Source organism: Sciurus carolinensis, chromosome 1, assembly GCF_902686445.1.
Source record: "Sciurus carolinensis chromosome 1, mSciCar1.2, whole genome shotgun sequence".
NCBI classification, from domain to species: domain Eukaryota; kingdom Metazoa; phylum Chordata; class Mammalia; order Rodentia; family Sciuridae; genus Sciurus; species Sciurus carolinensis.
Window position 1 is genome coordinate 174,106,445 of NC_062213.1, and position 20,304 is coordinate 174,126,748.

Consider the following 20,304-nt stretch of genomic DNA (forward strand, 5'->3'; position numbering starts at 1 on the left):
ACTTGTCTAGGAATAATGAGAAATCTTTTCCTAGATTATTATTATAGTATTCCAGTTTGGTCTTTCCATTTCTACCCTACTTTGAACAGTTTCTTCTTAACTCATCAACTAGACTGAGCCTTTTAAGCCACAAAATGTGTTATATCTTGTGCTCAAAGCCCTCTTGTGTCTTCCTGTTTTACTCAACAAAATTAAAGCCTTATAGTAGTCTACAGGCTATGATTACATGATCTAAGCTCCTTTTGCATCTCTCCCTTGTGTCCTGCTACTCTCTGTACTGCTCATTCAGGTCCAGCATCACTGGTTTCCTTGCTACAACATGCTGCTTCCCCAGGGGCTTTGCACTTTTGTCCCCTCCAATATTGCACATGCTGGCTCCATCACTTTTAAGACTCTGCTCAAATGTCACCTTAGCAGAGAGGTTTTCCTTGAGCAACATATAAAAATAGCATCCCCTTCATTGTTAGAACTCTCTCTCCTTTTAGTCTGCTTAATTTTTTCCCATAAGACTTATTAACATTTGATATATCTACTTGTCATTTTTATGTTTTATTTTGAAGATTGTTTAATCTTTGATAAAATGAAAGATGGATCTATGTTCCTCAAGATCCGTGAGATCATGGACTATATCTGGCTTGTCATTTTATCTACAGTGCTTTGTATAATTTCTGGTAATAGTAGATGTTAAATCCATTTTTTTGAATGATTGAGTGCCTTTTAACTTTAATGGGGAGACCAGCTTGTGTTTATTGTGAGTACACGTGAGTGTACACCTAGAGTAACTATGTATGATTATGTGTTCCTCTAAATATTACTTTCTAAGCAATAATTTAAACTAGTCCATAAGTTCAAACCTATTGTATTTGACCATTCACAAATTCCAGTGCCTCGTTATCATGTATAAGAAATAGCATGACTTAAACAGATAAGGAGGCATCATTTTTTTCCATTAGGTTTGTATGCTGCTCTAAGTTGAATCGGAATGGTACAGTATTTTGCTGTGTTATAATGTATCAACCTGCTGTGGTTTTAAAGTATGCCATATGGGACTTGTAAAACATTGCTGTTTTATAAATTGTCTTTCGAGATTCCGTTTGGATATGACTCAGTAAATAAAGATGGTCTGAGCGATTCAAATTACATCTGTAGGACTGGGGTTGTAGCTCAGTGGTAGAGCATTTGCCTAGCATGTGTGAGGTACTGGGTTCAATTCTCAGCACTGCATATAATAAATAAATAAAATAAAGGTCCATAAAAAACTAAAAAAAATTTTTAAAAACCCCAAATTACATGTAATATACATGACTCTTTAAAAGCTGTGCTTTGTGAAATATTTGAATAACTTGAATCATTTACATGTTGTGATAGCCTAAATAGGTATTCATTTCCAAGAATTATAAACAAGTATAAAAGATAGTGTAAGGTGCTAGATCAGTTACCCAGCCATAAATCATTCAAGCAGTTTAATTATGTTTGTGCATTAACAAAAAACTTGAATATGTTGGTGATTGTGTGACAAATGATTATTATCCCTTTCATATAGAGATGGCTCCTGTCCCCCCAAAAAAACAGGTCCAAAAGAGTTTGTCTTTGTCTTCTCTGAAAAAATATTGGTGGAACTTGATTACTTTTTAATTTTTTTTATGTGTGTTGTGCCAGGGATCAACCTAGGGTCTTTGGTATACTAGGCAAGCACTCTACCACTGAGTTATATATGTAATCCCTGATAGAACTTAAATTAGAAGATTCATTCAGAAAATAAACAAAAGAAACAATTATTTTTCTTAAGTGACTTTTGGGGCTAACTTTGTTGATACTGAATGCTGTACAGGTAGGTCAATCTGTATAGATAGGTTGATCTGTAACAACCAAGGTATTTTATGGGTAAAATAAATAGATCTGAAAATAATATTATATATACTTTTACACACATAATTATGTGAATGCCTTTTCATTGCCTCTAACCTTATGAACATAGTAAAACTTGTTTATTATGTGAACCAAACTTTCTATTTCCCTATGAAAGTAATATTTCAGTAGAATTTTAGGAAAAAAATCAACAGATGTTGTCTTGTTGTTCACAGGAAGGGAGGCAATAATAAGTTAATAAAGATTTATCATCGGGATGGTAAATATGGCTTTTCTGATCCTCTGACATTTAATTCTGTGGTGGAGCTCATTAACCACTATCATCATGAATCTCTTGCTCAGTACAATCCCAAACTTGATGTGAAGCTTATGTACCCAGTGTCCAGATACCAACAGGTATGATTACAGAAGTTCTTGATAGCTATTGAGAAATTCATTATTTAACATCATTTGATTCTATTTATCAGTTAAAAAAAAAAAAAGAGAATCTACTCATTTAAAATTTCCTACTTAAGGTTTTAGATATTTTTAGATATATTGAAACTTATTTTGTGGCTTCCATTCCATAATAACTTATTACATGTGTTTATTAACTTTATATGCTTCCCATTTATACTTTACTTCTTTTAAAAAAATTTTTTAAAATTTATTCTATTTAGTTACTTCTTAATTTTTAAAGTCCTAATGATGTTTATGTGTTTTAAAGGCTGATCTTAGTGTTAGCAAAAGGATTTAGTGCTTTTATATGCTTGATCTTAATGTAATTTGAACAGTGACTTGAACTTCTAAAACTAAAATATAATTTAAAAACAGAGACATGGAAAAACTGTCAGAATTGTTAATATTCTTTCATTTGTTTCCCTGTGTAGGATCAGTTGGTAAAAGAAGATAACATTGATGCAGTAGGTAAAAACTGCAGGAGTACCACTCTCAGTATCAGGAAAAGAGTAAAGAGTATGATAGGCTATATGAAGAATATACCAGAACATCCCAGGTTAGTGTATTTTTGTTATTTAAGCTAATGGGAATACAGTGATAGAGTTACATCATATTTCTATAATTCACTTGATGATCTTCAGTTGTCTTACTATCTTAAACAGCATTTTTGACACTTGATGATATAAATCCCTTCTTTTATAATTTGCTTTTTTATTGGTTAAGGATATAATTTTGTTTAAGTTAGTATTAATAATGGCTTTCCCCCTTTTTTCTTTTCTCTATCTTTCTCTTTCTTTTTGGTGCTGGAGATCTAATCCAGGGGTATTCTACCACTGAACCCACTCAGCTACCTCCCCAGCTCTTCCTAATTTTTACTTTGAGACAGGGTCTCAACAAATTATTGAGGCTGGTCTCGAACTTGTGATCCTCTTGCTTGAACCTCTCAAGTAGCTTGGATTACAAGCAAATGCCACTGTGTCTGGCTAACTACTAAGTATTAACTGGTTGTAAGTGACCAAAAAACAAAAACAAAAAACTGAATAACAAAGGTTTCAGATAGAAGTTTTTTTTTTTTTTTTTTTTTTTTTTTTTTAATTTGTTCTAATTAGTTGGACATGACAGTAGAATGCATTTTGGCACATTGTACAGAAGTGGAACACAACTTCTTCCTCTGGTTGAACATGGTGTAGTGTCACACCTGTAGTGTAATCATACATTTATATAGGGTAATAATGTCCTTCTCATTCCACTGTTCTTCCCATTTCCACACCCCCACCCTTCCCCTCACTCCCCTCTGCACAATCCAAAGTTCCTTCATTCTTTCCCACCAGATAGAAGTTTTTACTGTTCTTTCATATATATATGGGCAGCACAGGGGAGTTGTAGCAACTCCTCAGTTGTTAGTATTTATAAGCTATCTTGATGCTTTGCTATACTTTAGCTTTATTCAAATATCACTTCTATAGTCTATTAAACAGGAAGAAAGGAAAAGAAAGAGAAAGTTTACCTGTTTACTTATTTTCTTATTTTGAGATAGGGTCTCACTAAGTTGCTTAGGGCCTTGCAGATTACTGATGCTGGCCTTGAACTTGCCCAATTCTCCTGTCTCAGCCTCCTGAGTCATTGGGATTACAAACTTGTGCCACCACACCTAGCTGGAAGTTTACCTATTTAAGTTGACTTCCTAGGAGTACATACTGCTTTCACTTTTATCACACTGGCTAGAACTTACTGCCTGGTCACACTCATCTGTAGGGTACAACTAGCTGCAGGAGAGACAGATAAATGTAGTCTTTATTTGATCAGGTGTGCCGAACTAACATCTAGGTGTTTACTGAAGTAGAAGTGAATAAAGGGAAATTAGAGGAATTTGAGTACCTTAATAATCAGAATTAATTATCATATCAATGATATAGAACAAATTTCTGTATAATAATCTAGTTCTTTTCGTAGAACTTAATATTTCTGTTACTGCTTTGATTTTTTTTTTGTAAAGCTAGACTTGATTGTTTTAATTTGACCTAAGTCACTACATAGTACATAAAAGATGTTGGAATTTTTTTATTGGTTCTTTTTAATTGTACATAGCTTTAGGTTCATTTTGATGCAGTTATAAAAAGCATGGAATATAATTTGCTCCAAATGAGTCCCCAGTAGTTCCCCTTTCCTTCCATTCTGCCCTACTCCTGTTCCCTTCCCTCTGCTCTACTGATCTTTCTTCTATTTACTTATATATAATTTTTAATTAGTGTCTTGTAAATATGCATGATGGTGAGATATATGTACATAGGAAAGTTTGATCAGATTCATTCTGCTATCTTTTCTATTCCCATTCCCCTTCCCTTCACATCATTCCCCTTCCCTTCACTTCATTCCCCTTAGTCTAATCCACTGAACTTCTGTTCTTTCCCTCCCTGCAGCTTATTGTGAGTTGGCTTCCACATATTAGAACATTTGGCCTTTGGTTTTTTGGGATGGACTTATTTCACTTAGCATGATAGTCTACAGTTCTGCCCATATACTGGCAAATGCCATAATTCCATTCTTATTTATGACTAATATTCCATTGTATATATGTACTGCATTTTCTTTATTCATTCATCTGTTGAAGGGCACCTAGTTGGTTGTGAATTGAGCTGCTATAAACATTGATGTGGTCATGTCAATGCCGAGGAGTGGGATAACTGGGGTCAAATGGTGGTTTCATTCCAAATTTTCTGAGGAATCTCTACACTGATTTCCAGAGTGGTTGCACCAATTTGCAGTCCACCAGCAATGTATGAGTATACCTTTTCCCCCACATCCTCACCAAGGTGTTGGGAATTTGATGAAGGTGTGGGTCTTCAAGGAAGTTCATACTTTGTAGTATTTGTGTTGGTAGTGTTGTGGGAAAATACATTTAACTGCATTTGTTTTGCATATTTCTTGAACACAAGATCTTTACTTTGAACATCAAATGATTTATAGAAGCATTACTCTGTGTTATTTTACTAAACTCCAAGTGAATCCTCCCCGCAATAATAGCTTGCCTGGGTCTTTTTATATGTATATTTTTAGTTGTAGATGAACACAATACCTTTATTTTGTTTTTCTAATGTGGTGTTGTGGATTGAACCCAGTGCTAGGCAAGTGCTCTACCACTGAGCCACAACTCCAGCCCTACCTGGGTCTTTTCTAATAGGTAACAATAATGGATTTTTGAAGGGTTACTTTCTATTTTATGAATTTCTGCTCTTTATTATTCATTTCTTCTACTTTCTTTCAGTCTAAATTTTGTTCATTGGTTTTTTAAAAACTTTTTTATGGGCTGGGGAGATAACTCAGTTGGTAGAGTGCTTGCCTTGCAAGTACAAGGTCCTGAGTTCAATCCCCAGCACTGCAAAAACAAACAAACAAGCAAACAAAAAAAAACAAAAAAACTTTTATTTTCTAACATGAGCATTTAAAGGTATGAATTTTCCCAAACAATTCTTTAGGTATATCTCCTCAGTTTATTATACTATATTTTCATTTTCATTCAGTTTTAAATATTTTCCTCATTTCCCTTGTAATTTTTTATTTTGTTCATGGGTTATTTAATTTCTAAGTATTTGAGTTTTTTAGGATATTATTTATTTTAAATTTAACATTGTTCTCAGTGAACATACTTATTAAAGTTACAGTCTTCAAAGTTATTGATGGCTGGGTGTGTGGTAGCACATGCCTGTAATCCTAGTGATTTGAGAGGCTGAGACAGGAGGATCACAAGCTAGAGGCCAGTCTCCACAATTTAGTGAGACCCTGTCTCAAATAAAAAATGTAGGGATGAAGCTCAGTGGTGAAGTGCTCCTTGGGATTCAATCCCCAGAACAAAATAAAAGAAAATAAGTTATTGATGTATGACCCAGCATATGCCTCTCCTGATAAACTTTATGTACTGACAAAGACTGTATATTCTGTAATTTTTGGTATGGTGTGCTGTAAATATCAATTAGATCAGGGTGATTGACAATGTCATTCAGATGTTCTGTAGCATTACTGATTTTTTTTTTTTCTAATTGTTTATCTGTCATTGAGAAAGGGTCTCAAATCTCCAATTATGATTGCAGGTCTGTCTGTTCCTCTTTCTAGTTCTGTCAACTTTTGCTTTATATATATTGAAATTCTGTCATTATTAGATGCTTACGCATTTATGGTAAGCTTACCTCCTTATCAATGTGAAATATTCCTCTTTATATCCGATAATCCTCCTGTCTTGAAGTTTACTTTATCTCCACCAGCTTTCATATGCTGCTGCTTTGCATGATATATATTTTAAGTCTATTTTATCTTCATATTTAAGATGCATCTCTTATAGCCCATTTGTAGTTGAGTCTGGGTTTTTTAAAAATTCCAGCCTGACACCCTCTGCCTTTTAGTTGGAGTGATTAGCTGTTTATATTTCTTACAGTTGTTCATATGGCTGGGCTTGTGTTTACTATTTTGCTATTAAATATTTTATTTGCTTAATCCAGGTTTTTGTTGTTGTTGTGTTGTTCTGTAGTTCTTTCATTGTCTTCCTTTGTACCAAAATTTTTTTTTTATTCCATTTAAATTCTGCATCTGAGTTTTTAGTTATAGGCCTTTCTTTAGTTTTTTAAAAGTTAGTTGCTGTAGGGATAGCAATATACATTCTTAACAGTCTGTTTAGAATTCATATTGTACCACATATCATGTAAATGTAAGAATCTTGCACTTATAGTTCTGTTTTCACCTCCTATTATTGTCATGTTTTGCAACTACATGTTAACCCATAATTTATTGTTCTAATATTTTCATTAATCATTTCATTACCTTTTAAGATTTAGAAAAAAGAAAAGGAAAAAAGTTTTTTGTATTTACTCACTATTTACCATTTCTGGAATTCTTCCTTCCTATAAATCTAGGCTTACCTCTGGTATCATTTCACTTCAGCCTGAGGAACACTCTAAAATACTTCTGGTAGGACAGATCATTTGGCAGCAAATTCCCTCAGCCTTCATTTACCTGATATGATGTATGTATTTTGCTTTCTTCTCTTTCTTCTTCCTCCTTTGCCTCTTCTTTCTTCTTCTCCTTCTTGTTCCCTATTTATTTATTTATTTAATACCAGGGCACTTAACTACTAAGCCACATCTCCAGCCTTTTTTTGTACTCTATTTAGAGACCGGGTCTCACTGAGTACTTAGAATCTTGCTAAATTGCTGAGGCTGACTTGAACTCATGATCTTTCTGCCTCAGCCTCCCAAACCACTGGGATTATAGGCATGTGCCACCGCGCCTGGCTCCTCGTTCCCTCTTTATTAAATGTGGTAAAATGTACATCCAATATTTATAATTTTAGTTTTTTTCTTTTGTTGTATGTGCTTTTGGTGTAATTTCTCCCATCCAAGTACTAACCAGGCCTGACCCTGCTTAACTTCCGAGATCAGACGAGATCGGGCGCATTCAGGGTGGTATGGCCATAGATTTTTGGTGTAATTTCTGTGAAATTATTGCCAAATCTGATGTCATGCTTTCTTCAGTGTTTTTCTTCCATCCATTTTTAGTTAATTTTCATTATGTGGTGTAAGGATCCACCTTCATTGTTTTGTGTGTAATATCCATTTTCCATGCATTGTTTTTTTTTTGAAGGTAGCCTTCTTTCCCCCATCAGTCCTCAGTGATTGTGTTAAATCAACTGATCATAGATATGAAGGTTTAGTTCTGGGCTCGCTGTTCTGTTCTTTTGGCTTCTATGTCTATCTTTATTTTACTAACCATACTGTTTTGATTATAGTAACTTTATAATTAGCTTTGGATTTGGGGAAGGTAAGTCCTTCAACTTTGTTCTTCCTCAATATCATTTTGACCATTCTGAGTCCTTTGAATTCTTTTTTTTTTTTTTTTTTGCGGTACTAGGGATTGAGCCCTGGGGCCTTGTGCTTGGGAGGCAAGCACTCTACCAACTGAGCTTATCCCCAGCCCCTTCAATTCTTTATGAATTTGAGAGTAAGTTTTTTTCCTCATTTGATTTGTGTTGAATCTGTGTAATGCTTTGGGTAGTATTATAATCTTTTTTGAAAATTAGAGCTTTATAGTTATACATAGCAGTTGGCTTCATCCTGACAAACTCATCCATGCATGGAATTTGATTTCGATTCATGATCCCCCCTTTTTCCTCCCTGTGTTCCCTCCCGTCCTCTCTCTCCTCTCCCATTCTCCTTCCTCTACTCTCCTTCCTTTCACTCCTCTATTAATTTATATTTGCTTGGCTTTTTCTACCTATGCATAAAGGCAAGGTTCCCTGTCATGTATTTATATATGCACATAAAATGATTTTCTAAGAATTCATTCTGCATTGCCTCCCCTTACCTATCCCTTCACTCTGCCTCTTGATCTTCTTCTTCTACATTACTGATTTTCCTTTTAGCTTTGTTATCCTGTCCTTTTCTACCTCTTTCCTTATTTTACTCTAGCTTCTGCAGTTAAGACAAAACATTTGGCCTATGAATTTCTAAGTTTGACCTTATTTCATTTAGCATGGTATTCTCCATTTCCATCCATTACTGGCAAATGCCATAATTTTATTATTTTTATGACTGAGTAGAACTCCATTGTGTTCATTTGTGCATGTTGTGTATGTGTGTGTGTAGACCACAATTTCTTAATCCATTCATTTATTGACAGGCATCTGAGATGATTATAATCTTCCTTTTTTTTTGATACCAGGGATTGAAACCTAGGGCACTTAACCACTGAGCCATGTCCCCAGCCTTTTATTTTTTCTTTTGAGACAGGATCTCAGTAGGTTGCTTACAGTCTCACTAAGTTGCTTAGGGCTTTGCTAAGTTGCTGAGGCTGGCCTCAAATTTGTGATCCTCCTGCCTCAGCCTCCTGAGTTTCTGGGATTACAGGTGTGTGCCACCACACCAAGCTCACCATGCTCCTCTATTTCTTTATTCATCTTTTACCACGCCTGGCTCAAGTCCTCTATTTCTTTATTCATCTTATGTCTGGTATTTCTGTCTCATTGAATGTGGGGTAATGAAGTCTAACTCCTATTGTAGAACTGTCTTAATTTTTTCAATTCCATTGATTTTGTTTGTATGGTTTGGGGCTCTGTTGTTAGGCACATATGTGTTTATGATTGTTATATTTTCTTGATGCTTAAAACTTTATCAATATATAATGTTGTTTTCTGTTTTTCATAAGCTGTTTTGACTTAAAATCTGTTTTGTTGGATAGTAAGCCATCACAATTCTCTTAAGTTTCCTATTTGCACAGAATTTATTTTTCTATCCTCTTATTTTAAACTCTTTATGTCTTTGTATCTGAAGTAAGTCTCTTGTAGACAGGATATAGATAGCTTTGCTTTGTTTTGTTTTTTAATACATTTGCTGCCTGTGCCTCTTTTATCGTTGGGGAATTTGACCTATTTATTTTCAGAATAATTACTGGTTGCTGGTAAGGAGGGACTTCTGTTTATCTTGTGGTTTTTTTGTTCCTCAGTTCTTCCATTATTGCCTTTCTTTGGAATTTAATTTATCTTTTGTAATGTACCTTTTTGAGTCCTTTTTTCTTGTTATGTATTTTTTGTAATGTTTCTCTTAATGAAATCTTGGTGCTTAAAATTAGTATCTTAACCTCATACCAAATTAGTTTGAATATACTTACTTTTCAAAAACTTTTCAAAATTATATAAACACTCTGCTCCTTCATAGCTCTGTCCCTCCTCCTTTATACTGTTATTATCAAAGATTAAGTTTTTACACATTTTCTACCTATTAACATAGATTTATAATGATTATTTCATGCATTTGTGTTTTTGGGGGGAGTACCGGGTATTGAACCCAGGTCCTCATACATGCTAGGCAAGTGCTGTCACTGAGCTATATTCTTATGCATTTGACTTTTAAATCATATAGAAGAAAAGAGGCAGAACTGGGGGTGTAACTCAGTGGTAAATTGCTTAACTAGTATGTATAAGGCCTAGAGTTTGACTTCCAGTCCTGAAAAAAAAGCAACAAATTTAATAGCTGTATAACATTACATTGTATATATGACCATTGCATCATCCACCTATTTTGACCACTTATGTTGATTCAGTCTATGAATGACCTGGTAAGTTTTTCATCTTCTTACTCCCTAACATTGGTCCCATCACAGATAATTCATCTGGAAGTACTAAACTAAAAAAGAGAAGCTGAAATGTGAAGTTAAACATACATGTACATGTGCACACACATATACACACATAGGTAGACCACAGACACAGCACAAGTATCAGGTAGAAAGAAAAAAGAAGATCATTAAAATAATTCTGAAGAACTAAAAAAGGAAAACCTGAAAATACAATGAGATAAAATATTCCCCATAGGAAAATTGACCGTCACATTTCTGGCCATTGCAATCCCACAATTTTTTCAGTTAGAACACGGATAGTCTACCTCAAGGTTGTTATATCTCAGACCTTTTCATATATTAATTGAGAACAATCACATCTTTCTTTTTCCTCAGGCCCAAAGCCTTGGAGTTATCCTGGATTCTTTCTTTTACACCTTATGTCTAATCCATCATGAAGTTCAGTTAATTTTTTTCTTTGATATAAACTCAGACCCAACCTCTTCTCACCACCTTCACTGCTAATACTTTGGTTTAAGCTACTATAATTTCTTGCCTGGTGTGTTAGTAAACTTTCTGTTGCTGTGACAAAGTACCTGAGATAATCAGCTTATTAAGGAGGGAAGATTTATCTGAGCCTATGGTTTCAGAGATTTGAGTTCATTGTTGCTAGACCTGTTGCTTTGGGCCTGTGGTAGCATATTACATCAAGGCTGGGGCACATGGCAGAGGGCTCTTCACCTTGAAGCCAGGAAACAAAAAGAGAGTGAGGAGGGGGCCAGAGTCCAATATTTTCTTTAAGGGCACACCCCCAATGACCTATTTTCCACTAGGCTTCATCACCTCCCAGTGCCGCAGGTTGGCATCCAATCCTTTAACACATGAGCCTTTATGGAACATTCCAGATCTAAACCATAACACCTAGATGTACTACAGAAATCTCCTAACTGACATTCTTGCCGTTATCTATGCTTCCTTCCCTCAAATCAGTTCTCAGTGTAGCATCCAGAGTGTAGATGTAGGTCATGTCATGGCACTCCTTTGTTTAAAACCCTCCTTTGGTTGTACATTTTACACAGAGCAAAAGGAAGACTACTCTCTATAATGCCCAGCATGATCTGTGCTTCTCTTCCTCTCTGACCTCATTTCTTATAATTGTCTTCCTCACTCACTGTACTGCATCTCCACTAGCCTCCCTGCTGGTCCTCTAATATGCTACACCTACTTTCCACTTTCAAGTGTTCACACTATTTATTTGCCTGGAACACTTCTTTTTACAGACAGTCACCTGGCTAACTCCCTCATTTCTTTTAAGTCTGCTTAAATGTCATTGTCTCATTAAGGCCTACCTGTCAAACTTTATTTAAAATTACAACTTGCATTCTTATCCTCCTTTTTCAGTCTGCTTTTCTTTCTTCTTAATAAATCTCACCTTTCAAAAAACTAGTAATTTACTTATTATGTTCATTGTTTATTGTCTGTTATATAGCCCCCTAAATATGAGTTTCAGGAGGACAGAAATCTTTCTCTAAGCTTGTTTGCTTCTATATCCTAAATACTTCAAATAATGCCTGGCATATGGTTAATGTTCAATTATTTGTTGAATGAATTTATGCAAGATAATAAACTAAAATCATTTCACTCTTGGTAGAGGCCTGGAGTCAGACTTATTTAATAAAGTGAGGTCTAGCAAAGGGCTAACCTTCCTATTCAGAGGCTAGAAAAAAATGGCCCCTCTTGCATGTGGCTTTGACTTTGTATAGAGCTGCATTCTGCTTTCTTACCATGGCTGAAAGCAGAGAACTCTCCGCATTCTGCCCACGTGTACAGCAGTATTGGAGGATTTAACTGCAGAAAAGGATTTCAAGCAGCTGATAAGAGGCTCAGTGCTGGACTTGGAACCTTTTAGTTGGGGAGTTGCTCACGGGGGGTAGATGCAGGCAACCACAAAAGCCACTGGTGGAAAGGGTGCTAAATTTCTCTGTGTGAGAGTTGGGAGCAAGACTGGGCAGAGAAGTGCCATGGAAGAGGCTTAAAACTTTGGAAGGACATGGGGAGGAGAAAAGAGGAACCCAGTGATTAGTAGTACAGGAAATGTGCTGTAGAAATAAATATTAAAGGGAGCTAAAGAGTTGATGTTGACTTCCTTTCTTTTTTTTTCTGTAAAATAGATAAAATCTAGATTGCTTTGGGCTAAGTGAATTCTTCCCAAAGAATGGAAAAAGTTGGGTATGGAGGTGCACACCTGTTGTCCAAGCTACTTGGGAGGCTAAGAGAGAATCACAAGTTCAATTTAGCAAGACCATGTCTCAGAAAAAAGCCTGGAGTATAACTTAGTTGTATAGGCCTCCTGGGTTCAAGCCTCAGTACTACAAAGAAACAAAAACAAAACAAAACAAAGGAAAAGAGATGGTATGCACAGTTGATTTAGGGTGGAAATAGATGGCATATTTTCCATCCTGATTACTCATCATTGGGAAGAACAGTGATAGATTGGAAAAGAGAGAGGAATTGGGTAATGAGGAGATCATTGGTGACCTTGAAAAGAGTAGTCTGGTAGAAAGCCAAGACAGAATGAATTGGTATGAATGGGAGGTGAGCAGAGAGAGAGATCCATATAAACAACTCTTTCAGGAGCTTAACTGGGACTCCAGGAGAATTTAGGATTAAGAGATTTTTTTTTTCCCCAAAAAAGTGTTACCAGAACTTGTTTGTATGGTAATGAGAAGGAACTATTATACAGGAAAGTTGATAATATAAGTGGGGCCGACTGATGTGATAGAACGAAGTGCCTGAGAAAGAGGTGAGATACACATGTAGATAAAGGCAGGGGAAGATGGAGGAGGAGCACAGATACAGGTAGAGTTATAGTTTTGGTGGTAGGTGTAGAGGCATTGTGTATGGGGGAGCTGCTGATTTGACTGTGATTTCAAATACTTTTCCTTTTACTTCCCTACCTACCAATACTTATGTTAGCGTTAGTAGAGTCAAAAGTTTGGGGGTTTTCTTTGAAGATTCAGGGCCAGAGAACTTCACGGGTAATTTCTAATCTTAGAAGGGAGTCAAGAACCCTCCATAATCAAAGAGTTAACTATAATTCAAGAGTTGTGAAATCTGCAGCTAGATATTTAGATATGGACATTCCAGTGAGTGTTCAGTATTATCTGAATATGTATGATGTACATGCAGCTCTATGGACCATCATGTTTCCAGCCTTCCTCATCTGCCAATCTTCTTATCAGCCAATCCCACTGAGCAATTATTGATCCTGGAACATACCCTGTTATTTAATGTATACTCCATACCATGTCTCCTGTGTGCAGGGCTGCATTTTCTTCCTATATACTCTGACTCTTTAAGACTTAGCTCAAATGTCACTTCCTTGTGAAGCTTCCATAAAATAATAATTAACTAGCTAATTTCACCTGGTTTCCATGTCATGACTTGAAATCAAGCCTTGTTAGGGTTCAGGAATCTGTTCCACCAGGGAATTCTGAGTCCTGGAAGGCCTGCTTCATGTTTCAAGAATCTCTTTATTCTCAGATGGGACTTTATATAGTGATTTTCAATAATCATTAGTTTAAATTAGTAAAAGTTGTATAGTTGAGGAATTATCCCACCAGTATCAAAACTGCTAGAATTGCAGGTATTTAGGATAGTCTTCTAGACCTTTATGCAGATTTATTGCCTTTCTAAAAAGTAGACTGAATAAAATGTAGCCCCCCACCTTTTATGAAGGTTTTAGGGGAATGTTGATTCAGACACTAACATTCACTAAAGTCCTTAGAACTTGTTGAAATATAGAGGACTATTTACCCTGATGCTAAAGGGCTTAACCTACTGAACTTTTGTAGTTAAGTCTGTTTTGTGGAGTTTTTGGTTTTTCATCTTATTATTCTTAGTGAATCTACCTTTAGCAGCTATTCTCTACCCTTTTCATTCTTTGCTCCTAATCAGGTTAATTTACTAATGAACCTGTTTGGAAAACTAAGTATGTACTTTAGAAATGAAAGTAAGAATAAATAGACTCCGTAGGACTCTACTGGGAATGAGACTTTGCACTTTGGTACATAGGCTCTTCGGCTTTATCCATCCACTCCTTGAGAACCTTTTGGGGGGTCAACACAAAAATAGGTGCAAAGGCAGAACTTGATCCTGTTGTCAGGTGTTCAGGGTCAGTCTCTTGGCAGCTTGGAGACTTTTCTGTGGTTCTTAGTCTTATTTCAGGTAGTGGTTCTTTTTCTTTTACAGTTTGAATGATGTTTTTGTGTATGAGTAAATAGGGTAGGATTTGAATAAAGCTTCTTGTTCTGGTCATCTTAATTGGGTTTTATATGTGATTATAACTAGAACTTTGGGATTTAAGACCAAGGTTATGAAAAATAATAAAGATAATGGGATCTATGTCATTTTTCATTCTTGTAGGAAATACAGATGAAGAGGACTGCAATTGAAGCTTTTAATGAAACAATTAAAATATTTGAAGAGCAGTGTCACACACAAGAACAACACAGCAAAGAATATATTGAGCGATTTTCGCAGAGAGGGAAATGAAAGGAGACTTGAACGGTAAGTCTCTCTGTAAGTACATCAAGTATGTATAATCCCCAGTACATCATGTGAGATAAAATTTGTTTTTCTTTCCCAATAATTCTTACCTTGTTTGATTTCATCCCATGTAAACTACACATTCCTATTATAATGAACTACTTGCTGTTTATACTAATGGCACCAACTGAACCTCTCTTCTGCATTCTTTCCACTCCCCAACCCCAAATTGTTAGATTCTGCTCATCTTTTAGGACTCAGATTAAAGGCTGGGGATATAGCTAGTGGCAGAGTGCTTGCCTAGCATGTATGAGGCCCTGAGTTCAATCTCCAGTATTGCCAAAAAAAATTCCAAAGTAGGACTCAGATTAGACTTGACTTTTTCCTATAAAATCTTCCCTGATTTCCCAGTCTATTTTAGGGGCTTTTGTCATTGTCTCTACAGTGTGTGGTCTTGATTCCTAGTGTTTTATTTACTGAATGCCATCCCCACTCAACTGTAAACTCATTGAGAGCAGGCATGGTGGCTCACTTTCCCTGATATATCCTCAACACCTCTATGGTCCCTTGGAGTATATAATGGGTACTTACTGAATTTTTTTTGAACCGAAAGTCAACTTGGCAGCTGTCTAAGCATAATCGGAGTGTAATGAGGACTATAGGTAAGCTGGGCGCAGGGGCACATCCCAGTGACTTGGGAGGCTGAGGAAGAGGATTATAAGTTTGAGGCCAGCCTTAGCAATTTAGAGTCCCTAAGCATTAATGAGACCCCGCCCTGCCTCAACTTAAAAAATAAAAATAAAGAGCTCAGTGGTAAAGTGCCTCTCGGTTCAAACTTCTTGTGTTGGAAAACATTATAGTCATCATCTTTTGAGTGCTTATTAAGATGTACCAAGCAAGTTCTGTATTCCCTTTACATGTATCATTATAATACTTAATGAAGGTAGGTACTATTGTAGAAATCCATTTAAGCAGATAAGGAAATGAAGGCTCAGAGAAGTTAATTAATCTGCCCACAGCCCCACAGTAAGTGGCAGGGCAGAGATTAAACCTAGGTATATTAATTGCAAAGACATTGTTCTGAATTGCTGGGCTGTGCTACCTCTTAAAATGTTATATGTATAGCTTTACTGGTTCAGCCATGGTTGGGTCCAGGCCAGACAAGGTCATTGGGATTCTTTTTTTTTAAGTCATAGACAGGCACAATACATTATTTATTTATTTACTTACTTACTTACTTATTTACTTACTTACTACTTATTTTGGGAACACCAGGGGTTGAACTCTGGGGCACTCGACCACTGAGCCACATCACCAGCTCTATTTTGTATTTTCTTTAGAGACAGGGTCTCACTGAGTTGCTTATTAGTGCCTTGTTCTGTTGAGGCTGACTTTGAACTTGCAGTATTCCTGCCTCAGCCTCCAGAGCTGCTGGGACTAAGGTGTGTGCCACCACGCCCAGTTTATTTATTTATTTATTTATATGTGGTGCTGAGGATTGAACCTAGTGCCTCACACATGCTAGACAAGTGCTCTACACTGAGCTACAACCTCTGGGATTCCTTTTTACATTGTCTTTTGGCTCAATTCTTCTCTGAGTTGGCTTTATCCTTAAGCAGGTTTTCTATGTGAGTTGGCAGTATAGCTGCTGGGAGCCTAGGATTACATATTCATAACTTAGCAACCCCAGTGGAAAGAGAGAATCTCTTTTTTTATAATAGTTCTGGCAAAAGTCCTAGAATGACTCACTGGGTTCAGCTGGGGTTTTATTCTAATTACTGAACCAGTCATTATGACCTGTGGTTGGGGATAGGATGACATGGAATGCTCTATTGGCCAGCCTGGACTGTGTATGTGTCTACCCCTGGATCTGAGATGGGGATAGGAACTTTTACCTATAATGAACATCAGGATGCATCCAGAAGACTAGGAATGGATCAGGCAAAAACAACAAATGCCCACCGTGTTTATGACATTAGGATAGTAGCCAGTAGTAGGATGGTGTCATTTGCCCATAGTTCCAGTACCAACGAGCCCGAGGCAGGAGAATCACCTGAGCCCAGGAGTTCAAGACCAGCCTGGACAACATAGCAAGGACTGTCTCTTTAAAAACACAAATATTTTAGCTGGCTGTGGTGGCACACACCTGTAATCCCAGCATGCTCAGGAGGCTGAGGCAGGAGGATTGCAAGTTCAAGCCAGCCTCAGCAACTTAGTGAAGCCCTAAGCAACTCAGTGAGACCCCGTCTCTAAATAAATATAAAAAGTGCTGGGGATGTGGCTCAGTGGTTAAGCACCATAGGTTTCAATCCCTAGGATCAAAAAAGATTGAGGACCATGTTCACACTACAGGATCTCTCTGTTTTGTTGTTGTTTAACCTTAATTGTCAAATATTTTCACAGAATTATGTTGAATTATGATAAATTGAAATCACGTCTTGTGAGATTCATGATAGCAAAATGCGTCTAGAGCAGGATTTGAAGAAACAAGCTTCGGACAACCGGGAAATAGATAAAAAATGAACAGTATCAAACCTGATCTGATACAGCTGCGCAAGATCCGAGATCAGCATCTGTGTAAGTAGTCTGGGGCTATTTGGGGAGGGAGACTCTAGCATCAATGGACAGGAAAATGATAAGATTTTAGGAACACAGCCCTGTTAGTAGTAGGGGGTCCCAAAGTGGGACAAACCAGGATATGGAACTCTACTTTATACAAATGTCTTGAAATCTCAGGGGTAGCTGTGGCATCACCAAGTGATATAGATTAAAAATAAAGGTTAATGTTTGCCTAAATCACAAAAACTGGAATCTTGATTACATCGTAGAACCACAGAAATAGAAATTGCCCCTCAGAGGCACTAACAATGGGAGCACACATAAACGTACACAGAACGGTCTCTTAAGGATTTTATACTCAAGAAATGAGATTCTGGGGCGGGGTGTGGCTCAGTGGTAGAGGCCTTGCCTAGCACATGTGAGGGCACTAGTGTTTGATTTTCAGCACCACATATGAATAAATGAATAAAATGAATGCCTGTCAACATCATAAAAAAATTAAAAAAAGAAGTGAATTCTGTATTTAAATAGCAGAAGGTGTCTATCATAGGTACTGATATTTGAGTAGTGAAACCCAATTCTTTAATATTAGGGTAAGATGTATAGTTTAGCCAAATATAGGCATAATGGGAAATATATCAAATATAATCAAACAAAATGTGATCAGATTTTTAGAAGGACAAATGACTGCTTTATAGAGGGAGAGAATCTATGAGAAGAGAAATACATTAGGCTTCTAGGTAATGAATAGACTTAAGAAATTTATGTGTTGGGTCACTTTTATGCATATAATACCACTCAATTCAAATTCCTAGTTGGAAAAAAAAGAGCAAAGACTTTTGATTCTGGTTTTTGCAGAGACCTCAGTGTTTCTTTGTGTGAAAGAGGGGAGGGAATAAAATGTAGGCCTGGAGATGGGAACAGTAGCAGATGAGTTTCAGTAGGGGAAAATTTAGATAATAATTTTTGAGATAAACAAATAAAACTAAACCATGATGAATAGTTTTTAATAATAATACGTATCTTAAGGGATTATTTCAGTTTGCTGTCATGGCCCAAAAAAGTTAAGCAAGTATATATAGCATACAGAAGAGTTTTGTAAATAAGATAAGGGTCCGCTCTGGGATGCTTATTATGTAGTTTAGTCACGTCATGAAGATGAAGAAAAGGCCAAGAAGGCTATGCCATGGATCAAGGAGTGAATAGAAATACTTCTTTGCCCTGAAAAGCAATAAAGATATTAGGAAATATACCATCCCAATGGGCATGAATAAACGTGGTGTCTAGTTCATTCAGGTTGCTTTAACAAAATACTATAAACTAGGTAGCTTATAGTATTTTGATATATAGAAATCACCTACAGATTAGAAGACTTGGAAGTTTGAAATTAAGGCACTAGTAGATTCAGTGCTGGGGTAAGGGCCTGCCTTGTTTTATAGATAGCACATTTTAGTTATTTTTGACATGGTGAAAGGAGTGAGGGGTATCTCTTAGGCTTCTTTTATAAGGACACTAATCCGTTCATGAGGCCTCTACTCCTAACCTAACCACCTTCCTCTTCCTACATCATAACTTTGATGGTTGGAATTTCAACATTGAATTTTGGGAAGACATAAACATTCAGACTATCGACTGTGATAAACCAATCTTGAAAGTCCCTTAATAAGTTGTATAAGCTAATATAAGAGTTTAGATAACATGGATGACAAAGCCATGACCTGCTAGTAAAGACAATTCAGTCGTTTAGGGAGACACAGACAGCAAAGGTTTCTTTTGGAAGGGTTTCTTCAAAGAGGTAGTCCAGTATTCCATAGTACACACTTTTATGTTTCTAACAGAGAACTATCTTGAGGCTTGGTGAATTTGATGTGTTTCAATGCTGAAATTTGTATAGTTAGGCCTGAAGAAAATTGGTTGTAAAATACGTGCTGCATATTGGTGGCATTGCATGATACTGACTATGATCTCTCATTGATCCTGTTTTGAAGTGGAAATAGGTTGGAATTCTGTAGTATGTAACTAGAGATTGTCATTTGTTCATTGATTCCTTTGGGTGTGAATATATCCCTGACTTCCCACTGCATATCCCATAAGGATTTTATGAGATTCTCTGTTGAGATCCTGATGTATTATTTCTAGGATATTCTAGAATGTTTAAATACAAAATTTAATTTTTAAAATAAAGAATAAAATATAATCACATTTACTTTAATAGTAAGAATGGGGAAAGCCTATCTATGGTGATGGATTTTAAAATAGTGATTACTTATGTTGGGGTATTGATGGGAAAATGGCATGGAAATGTTCTGAATCTTAATTGGAATGTAAGTTTATACATATATAAAATTCATCAATCTGTACATGTAAGATTAACACAATTTATGTGTATTAGAACTCAGTAAGTACACTAAAATTTTTCTTAGGTATAAAAATCCTATAAAATTTCTTTGAATAAAAAAGGAATTTGAACCAGTTGTGGTGGTGCATACCTGTAATCCTAGCTACTCAGGGATCTGAAGGAGGAGGATCTTAATTTTGAGGCCAGCCTTGGCAACTTAGTGAAACCCCCATCTCAAAAATAGAAAGGATTGCCAGGTACCGTGGTGCACAGCTGTAATCCCAGGACTTGGGAGACTGAAGCAGGAGGATCATGAGTTCAAAGCCAGCCTCAGCAAAAGGGAGGCTAAGCAATTCAGTGTGACTCTGTTTCTAAATAAAATACAAAATAGGGCTGGAGTTGTGGCTCAGTGGTTGAGTGCCCCTGAGTTCAATTCCCAGTACAAAACAAAA

General features: G+C 36.4%; 1 protein-coding gene across 1 annotated transcript in view; it reads left to right on the plus strand.

Moving 5' to 3' along the window:
• The window catches only part of Pik3r3 (phosphoinositide-3-kinase regulatory subunit 3), an 86,166-nt gene that overhangs the window by 55,062 nt on the left and 10,800 nt on the right, over positions 1-20,304 (plus strand). The window contains 8 exon segments of the mRNA XM_053743430.1: positions 2,085-2,265; positions 2,739-2,775; positions 2,778-2,863; positions 14,833-14,940; positions 14,942-14,976; positions 17,359-17,393; positions 17,396-17,467; positions 17,470-17,530. Of these exon segments, the coding sequence (XP_053599405.1) occupies positions 2,085-2,265; positions 2,739-2,775; positions 2,778-2,863; positions 14,833-14,940; positions 14,942-14,976; positions 17,359-17,393; positions 17,396-17,467; positions 17,470-17,530 (615 nt within the window).